Here is a 9,187-nt window from a genome sequence, read left to right on the forward strand (position 1 = left end):
GATCTCTTTTGTCTATCCATCAACGAATAAGTGTCGTTAACATGGCTCAAGCATGTGTACCCATGTAGCTCCCACTAAACGCCTGTCGACTCGATCTGGTGTAAGCAAGGCTACTTTAAGTAATACGTAATTCCTTTCCGTCGTCTAATTTGCGATGTAATGTGGTATGCAAGCACCTTTTCCATTCTAAAGTGTCAGAATAATGTTGCACAAAGTGTTGCATCTCAACTTTTATTACGGTCTTAATTCAATCTACGACAAATGGAGCGATAAAAGAATGTGCCCTTCGCGAATAGCTTAGTGAATAACACCATCAAAAAACAAGCAAAGCAGTCTGAAAATCCGTTTGCGATGTCCATCTGGCTGTGATTGTCGTAGATAAGTGTTTTCTTCTCAGTTTTCATTTCATGTAAGCTTTATTAGTTACACAAGTGACTGTATGTTGGTAGCAGTGTGACTCCTAGCTATTGTGTTGTTACCAAAGAGCAAAGTTTTGCAGTTGAGCATAACGAATAGGCGAGAGGTCTCGCGAATTCTGTCACCTACTGTACATTTTTGAAAATTTTTCGGAAGATACCATTGTCGAGCGCAAAAGATATTTTGTAGTAAACTGGAGTTCGTGCTTAAGTTATTTGAGCAAACATGATAACCAACATATCGTTTTACACCTAGTCTTCCCTTCTACAGTAAGTTAAAGGCCAATTCACGCTGGCTGTTAAGTCACATCACATCACATCCCATCACCTACCGTCAAATCATTCTGAAATACGTTTCAAATGACAGCATCCACACTGGCCATCCCATTGTGCCACATTACGTCACAGCACTGTCAAGGACTGATCACTTTATCCGTCTGTTGTTGATCACGTAACCCCAAAAGCGCATTTGCTTACAATACATGGCCAAGTACAAATCTCTATACTTCGTTTAGTCATGGTTTTCACGGTTGATACCAGCTGTTTGTTGATCATTATTTGTTATAAATTGTTTCGTTTCGTCATTTATTTTGTTAAAATTTGTAATAAATGACGAGATATTAATAGAAGTACTGAAGCGCCGTCTGACTTGTACCACATGAGGGTATTGAATTACTTGCTATCTACTACATTTATAAAGTTTACTTTTATTCATACCAGTACTGTATTTAATATTTTACTATGAAACAGATTACAATATGAGTGAAACAAGTATTGTGGGTACAATCAAATTTATTAGTGAGTGGAATTTATTTAATGTAGTCAGGCATTCGTAGTGTTTCATAAATAAATGGACTGAAGCCTTCAGACAGTGCAAGTTCTTTGTTTAAATATGTGGTTGTGGCAGGCTTATTTATTGTTAACTAGCTCTTTGAATTGTGTGTGAAACTGTTTTGCCAGCATCAGTGGGCAATATTTATGTGGTTTCACTAGCAGACTCCAGTACAAATAAGGCACTTTCACTATTACAAGCCAAATACGAGATGTAAAGAAATCTATAAATCTTGCAGGGAATGGTATTGAGGGAGATAATGACTGTTGGACAAAAATTTGCACTGGACTAGCAACTAAACTTAACTTTCAAAAAACCACTTTTCACAGGCTGTGATAGCAACTCGTTTCGTTTAGTAATTTTAGATGCAATTAGAGGTAATCAATGAAAAAAATGATGCTTCAACTTTCTAAAGTATAAAATTCAGATTCTTCCTCGAGCTACTGCATTGTGCTTGTGTACTTCATGCACAGAAACAGTTGAAAATCATCCTGCGAAGATCACATCTCCCCCTCCTCCCAAAAAAATTAAAAAAAGTTGAGGCCAGCCGAGCGAGTTGAGATCATTTGACATGAATTGACTTGACACGCTATGACGTGGCAGACATTGTGAATACTCATTGATGTGACAGTGCCATGACATGATGGTGCTATGACTTGCCAGTGTGAATGGGCCTCGACTGTCAGTTTTAAGAAGCATGTATCGCCTGTTGACATTTGTCTTCCTCTTTCAATCTGCCTGAATACAACCACATTTTTCTGTACTCTTGCTGTTGTTGTTATGGTCTTCAGTCCTAGACTAGTTTGATGCAGCTCTCCATGTTACTCTATCCTGTGCAAGCTGCTTCATGTCCCAGTACGTGCTGCAGACTACATCCTTCTGCATTTGCTTAGTGTATTCATCTCTTTATCTCCCTCTACGATTTTTACCCTCCACGCTGCCCTCCAATAGCAATTGGCGATCCCTTGATGACTCGGAACATGTCCTACCAACCAATCCCTTCTTCTTGTCAAGTTGTGCCACAAACTCCTCTTCTCCCCAAACTTATTCAATACCTCCTCATTAGTTATGTGATCTACCCATCTAATCTTCAGCATTCTTTTGTAGCACCACATTTAGAAACCTTCTATTCTCTTCTTGTCTAAACTATTTATCGTCCATGTTTCACTTCCATACATGGCTACACTCCATACAAATACTTTCAGAAACGACTTCCTGACACTTAAATCTATACTCGATGTTAACAAATTTCTCTTCTTCAGAAACGCTTTCCTTGCCATTGCCAGTCTACATTTTATATCCTCTCTACTCCGACTATCATCTGTTATTTTGCTCCACACATAGCAAAACTACTTTACTACTTTAAGCGTCTCATTTCCTAATCCAATTCCCTCAGCATCACACGTGGCAACTCAACTACATTCCATTATCCTCGTTTTGCTTTTGTTGATGTTCATCTTATATCCTCCTTTCAAGACACTGTCCATTCTGCTCAACTGCGATTCCAAGTCCTTTGCTGTCTCTGACAGAATTACAAAGTCATTGGCGAACCTCAAAGTTTTTATTTCTTCTCCATGGATTTTAATACCTACTCCAAATTTTTCTTTTGTTTCCTTTACTGCTTGCTCAATACACAGATTGAATAAGATCGGGGAGAGGCTACAACCCTATCTCACTCCGTTCCCAACCACTGCTTCTCTTTCATGTCCCTTGACTCTTATAACTGCCATCTGGTTTCTGTACAAATTGTAAATAGCCTTTTGCTCCCTATATTTTACCCCTGCCTCCTTCAGAATTTGAAAGAGAGTATTCCAGTCTACACTGTCAAAAGCTTTCTCTAAGTCTACAAATGTTAGAAATGTAGATTTGCCTTTTCTTAATCTAGCGTCTAAGATAAGCCGTAGGGTCAGTATTGCCTCACATGTTCCAACAAGTCTACGGAATCCAAACTGATCTTCCCCGAGGTTGACTTCTACCAGTTCTTCCATCTGTAAAGAGTTCGCATTAGTATTTTGCAGCTGTGACTTATTAAACTGATAGTTCGGTAATTTTCACATCTGTTAACACCTGCTTTCTTTGGGATTGGGGTTATTATATTCTTCTTGAAGTCTGAGGGTATTTCGCCTGTCTCATACATCTTGCTCACCAGGTGGTAGAGTTTTGTCAGGACTCACTCTACCAAGGGTGTCAGTAGTTCTAATGGAAAGTTGTCTACTCCCGGGGCCTTGTTTCGACTTAGGTCTTTCAGTGCTCTGTCAAACTCTTCACGCAGTATCATATCTCTCATTTCATCTTCATCTACATCCTTTTCCATTTCCATAATATTGCCCTTAAGTACATCGCCATTGTATACACCCTCTATATACTCCATCCACCTTTCTGCTTTCCCTCGTTTGCTTAGAACTGGGTTTCCATCTGAGCTCTTGATATTCATACAAGTGGTTCTCTTTTCTCCAGAGGTCTCTTTAATTTTTCTGTAGGCAGTATCTATCTTACCCCTAGAGAGATAAGCCTCTACATCCTTACATTTGTCCTCTAGCCGTGCCTGCTTACCCATTTTGCACTTCCTGTCGATATCATTTTTGAGATGTTTGTATTCCTTTTTGCTTGCTTCATTTACTGCATTTTTATATTTTCTCCTTTCATCAATTAAATGTAATACTTCTTCTGTTTCCCAAGGATTTCTACTAGCTCTTGTCTTTTTACCTACTTGATCCTCTGCCGCCTTCACTACTTCATCCCTCAAATCTACCCACTCTTCTTCTACTGCATTTCTTTCCACCATTCTTGTCAATTGTTCCCTCATGCTCTCCCTGAAACTCTGTACAACCTCTGGTTTAGTCAGTTTATCCAGGTCCCATCTCCTTAAATTCCCACCTTTTTGCAGTTTCTTCAATTTAATCTACAGTTCATAACCAATAGATTGTTGTCAGAGTCCACATCCGCCCCTGGAAATGTCTTACAATTTAAAACCTGGTTCTTAATTCTCTGTCTTACCATTATATAATCTATCTGAAACCTGTCAGTATCTCCAGATTTCTTCCATGTATACAGCCTTCTTTTATGATTCTTGAACCAAGTGTTAGCTATGATTAAGTTATGCTCTGTGCAAAATTCTACCAGATGGCTTCCTCTTTCATTTCTTACCCCCAATCCATATTCACCTACTATGTTTCCTTCTCTTCCTTTTCCTACTATCGACTTCCAGTCACCCATGACTATTAAATTTTCGTCTCCCTTCACTACCTGAATAATTTCTTTTATCTCATCATACATTTCATCAATTTCTTCATCATCTGCAGAGCTAGTTGGCATATAAACTTGTACTACTGTAGTAGGCATGGGCTTCGTGCCTATCTTGGCCACAATAAGGCGTTCACTATGATGTTTGTAGTAGCTTACCCGCACTCCTATTTCTTTATTCATTATTAAACCTTCTCCTGCATTATCCCAATTTGATTCTGTATTTATAACCCTGTATTCACCTGACCAGAAGTCTTGTTCCTCCTGCCACTGAACTTCGCTAATTCCCACTATATCTAACTTTAGCCTATCTATTTCCCTTTTAAAATTTTCTAAACTACCAGCCTGGTTAAGGGAACTGACATTCCACGCTCCGATCCGTAGAATGCCACTTTTCTTTCTCCTGATAACAACGTCCTGTTGAGTAGTCCCCACCTGGAGATCCAAATGGGGGACTATTTTACCTCCGGAATATTTTATCCAAGAGGACACAGTCATCATTTAACCATACAGTAAAGCTGCATGCCCTCGGGAAAAATTAAGGCTTTAGTTTCCCCTTGCTTTCAGCAGTTTGCAGTACCAGTACAGCAAGGCCGTTTTGTTTAGTGTTACAAGGCCAGATCAGTCAATCATCTAGACTGTTGCCTCTACAATTACTGAAAAGGCTGCTGCCCCTCTTCAGGAACCACACGTTTGTCTGACCTCTCAATAGATACCCCTCCGGTGTGGTTGCACCTACGGTACGGCTATCTGTATCACTGAGGCATGCAAGCCTCCCCACCAACGGCAAGGTCTATGGTTCATGGGGGGGTACTCTTGCTATTACAAATGATAAGCATTGTATTTAGAGAGATTTTAGAATTTATATTATTCTAGGTGATAGACTTGCTGTCACTAATGATATGTCCAGACTTTTTTCTATGTTTTAATTATGTTGGAAAATGATTGGTTTAATGACGTGTCAATCTGATCACTGTTATGTGCAGATTTGCACCATATAAATAATCGAACCTTGCAGTCTAAATTTGTTGTCATAAAGTCTGATCAATGTTTTTAGTATAATGCAAATCATTCTATTGCATAATTAAACTTTCCCTATTTAACACGTTATAACAGGGAAACATCGATGAGCTCAAGGTTCGTATTTAAGAAGAAATTGTTTTTTTTACCATTATTTATTAAGTAATTTTTTTTCTCTTATGTAGGTTAGGAATGTTCTGAATTACAGACTCAATATTTTTACATTACGACACTTGGTTACACTGGTATATGTATATCGAAATTTACATTTATACAGCATATTACACATGGAAATCCACTTGTTTTTGAAGCTATTGCCCCGTCAGTGGCAGTAAATTTCAGATTAGGGCAGAACGACGACGAAAACGAAAAGCCAGACGTTGTTGGGTTTGACCCTGGCTGAAAAGAAGGGACGAAGGCAGGGGAATATATTCACTTTTAATGAAAGAACTGAGACCCAAAGATCCACAAGAATTTCAGAACTTCGTTAGGATGGACATGACCTGTTTCGAGAAGCTGCTGTCTATGATAGAAAATAGAATCAAAAAGTGTGACATAGTCATCAGGGAGGCTATCTCACCTTCTAGATGGTAAGAATTATATGTTTATGCGTTTTGTGATCATACCAACCAAGATGTCTCATACAATTTGGTTACATGCCCTGTTATGTTGCAGGCTGGTTGTAACATTACAGTTCCTGGCGACTGGAGAATCTTTTAAGAGTCTGGCTTTCAGCCACAGAATTGCACAGCCCATCATTTCAAAAGTTGTTGTGGATATATGCACTGCAATTTGCGACACTTTAAAGGACCAATACTTAAAGGTACAGTTGTATTATTTTTTCGAGTTTGGAATATATACAGGGTGTTACAAAAAGGTACGGCCAAACTTTCAGGAAACATTCCTCACACACAAAGAAAGAAAATATGTTATGTGGACATGTATCCGGAAATGCTTACTTTCCATGTTAGAGCTCATTTTATTACTTCTCTTCAAATCACATTAATCATGGAATGGAAACACACAGTAACAGAACGTACCAGCGCGACTTCAAACACTTTGTTACAGGAAATGTTCAAAATGTCCTCCGTTAGCGAGGATACATGCATTCACCCTCCGTCGCATGGAATCCCTGATGCGCTGATGCAGCCCTGGAAAATTGCGTATTGTATCACAGCCGTCCACAATACGAGCATGAAGTCTCTACATCTGGTACCAGGGTTGCGTTGACAAGAGCTTTCAAATGCCCCCATAAATGAAAGTCAAGAGGGTTGAGGTCAGGAGAGCGTGGAGGCCATGGAGTTGGTCCGCCTCTACCAATCCATCGGTCACTGAATCCGTTGTTGAGAAGCGTACGAACACTTCGACTGAAATGTGCAGGAGCTCCATCGTGCATGAACCACATGTTGTGTCGTACTTGTAAAGGCACCTGTTCTAGCAGCACAGGTAGAGTATCCCGTATGAAATAATGATAACGTGCTCCATTGAGCGTAGGTGGAAGAACATGGGGCCCAATCAAGACATCACCAACAATGCCTGCCCAAACGTTCACAGAAAATCTGTGTTGATGACGTGATTGCACAATAGTGTGCGGTTTCTCGTCAGCCCACACATGTTGATTGTGAAAATTTACGATTTGATCACGTTGGAATGAAGCCTCATCTGTAAAGAGAACATTTGCACTGAAATGAGGATTGACACATAGTTGGATGAACCATTTGTAGAAGTGTATCCGTGGAGGCCAATCAGCTGCTGATAGTGCCTGCACATGCTGTACATGGTACGGAAACAACTGGTTCTCCTGTAGCACTTTCCATAGAGTAACGTGGTCAACGTTACCTTGTACAGCAGTAACTTCTCTGACGCTGACATTAGGGTTATTGTCAACTGCACGAAGAATTGCCTCGTCCATTGCCGGTGTCCTTGTCGTTCTAGGTCTTCCCCAGTCGCGAGTCATAGGCTGGAATGTTCCGTGCTCCCTAAGACGCCGATCAATTGCTTCGAACGTCTTCCTGTCGGGGCACCTTCATTCTGGAAATCTGTCTTGATGCAAACTAACCTGTTGATACTGCATACTGATGTGCTTGGTGCTAGTACTGTAGAGCAACGAGTCGCATGTCAACACAAGCACCAAAGTCAACATTACCTTCCTTCAATTGGGCCAACTGGCAGTGAATCGAGGAAGTACAGTACATACTGACGAAACTAAAATGGAAATTAAGCGTTTCTGGGCACATGTCCACATAACATCTTTTCTTTATTTGTGTGTGAGGAATATTTCCTGAAAGTTTGGCCATACCTTTTTGTAACACCCTGTATGTATGTATTTATATGTGCTATTCAGGCAGTAATTAAGTATATATCATTACAGGCACCATCAACAGAAGAAGAGTGGAATAAAATTACCAAAGAATTTGATGAGCTGTGGCAGTTCCCAAACTGCATTGGTAAGCCACAAAATTAAGTTACATAATATGGAGAAAATCTGACAATAATGAAATGTAATTAAAATGCTTTTAATGAAGTACATCAGACTCAGCTTTAGGCAGTTTTTTATCTCCCACACTGCAAGTCTATGTACTGCTACATAAAACTGCTTACTTTTATTTTCAGGAGCAATGGATGGGAAACGCATAGCATTTGCTCCACCACGAACTGCTGGATCAGCATACTTCAGTTATAAAAAATTCCACAGCGTTGTTTTACTAGCTATTGTGGATGCTAGGTACCAATTCTCTTTAATTGACATTGGGTGCAATGGAAGAGTGAGTGATGGCGGGGTGTATGCACACAGCCTGATCAACAGTGCACTTCTGGAAAACTGGTTGAACGTACCACAGCAAAAATCACTTCCTGGCGCAAACATTGAAGTGCCATATGTGATTCTTGCTGGTGATGCCTTTCACCTGGAGCCATATATCATTAAACCCTATAGAGACTGCCAGAACCAGAAGTCCAAACAGATTTTTAACTACAGACTGTCAAGAGGGAGGCGAGTAGTGGAAAACACTTTCGGAATTTTGGCCAACTGCTTCAGAGTTCTTCTCAGTACAATTCCAGTATCTGTTGGTAAAGTGGAATTAACTGTTCAGACTTTATGCATACTGCACAACTACTTGATTGAAGAGGCAGGCACCACATATCTGACAGCTGCTGATACAGAAAACACAGACTTGTGCAACATAAACAATGGTTCCTGGCGAGGAGAGAAATCTCTCTCTATCATACCCCAGAAGAGTGGAAATCGCTCGTCACTGTGTGCCAGGGTAGTGCGCGAAAAATTTTGTAAATTCTTTAGTACAACACGTTATGCGTCATGGCAGTGGGAAGCTGTTAAGAAGTACAACTTTTAACAGTAATAATGTACAAAAGGCAATCTTTTATTTAAAAATAACTCATCAATGAAATGCAATGCATTAACTTTAAAATCAGTTACAGATTTCTTTACGTATGCCATCCGTGATAGACTTCATGACATTCAATTTCACATCAGCCTTAATTGCTGGAATTTTCAATTTCTTCAATTCAGCAGCAACACACTGCCCAAACGTGTCATCTTCATTGCTGCCACTAATTGAAACTTTAATGTCTCTTAAGACTGAGAATGTTGAGGTGGCTAATTCATCCTCAGTGTCCCTCCTATGCCTCTTTCTTGCTGAAGCATAAGGCTGCTCGC

The 9,187-nt window shown here is 39.9% G+C and overlaps 1 protein-coding gene across 1 annotated transcript; it reads left to right on the forward strand.

Annotated features, from left to right (window-relative positions):
- The first annotated feature begins 5,856 nt into the window (after window positions 1-5,856).
- On the forward strand, window positions 5,857-8,864 carry LOC126235116 (uncharacterized). Its single transcript, XM_049943850.1, has 4 exons — window positions 5,857-6,101; window positions 6,187-6,334; window positions 7,883-7,958; window positions 8,125-8,864. Exons 1-4 carry the CDS (start codon window positions 5,953-5,955, stop codon window positions 8,862-8,864), a joined length of 1,113 nt encoding a protein of 370 aa, XP_049799807.1. The 5' UTR covers window positions 5,857-5,952.
- The last annotated feature ends 323 nt before the right edge of the window (window positions 8,865-9,187 follow it).

The sequence above is a fragment of the Schistocerca nitens genome, chromosome 2 (assembly GCF_023898315.1).
Source record: "Schistocerca nitens isolate TAMUIC-IGC-003100 chromosome 2, iqSchNite1.1, whole genome shotgun sequence".
Lineage (NCBI taxonomy): Eukaryota > Metazoa > Arthropoda > Insecta > Orthoptera > Acrididae > Schistocerca > Schistocerca nitens.

Excerpts from the sequence above, each read along its gene's own strand:
- LOC126235116 (XM_049943850.1), top strand. The coding sequence starts at position 5,953 with ATGAAAGAACTGAGACCCAAAGATCCACAAGAATTTCAGAACTTCGTT. Across the intron at positions 6,335-7,882 it reads TAAAGGACCAATACTTAAAG|GCACCATCAACAGAAGAAGA; the intron begins GTACAGTTGTAT and ends ATATCATTACAG. Across the intron at positions 7,959-8,124 it reads GCAGTTCCCAAACTGCATTG|GAGCAATGGATGGGAAACGC; the intron begins GTAAGCCACAAA and ends TTTTATTTTCAG.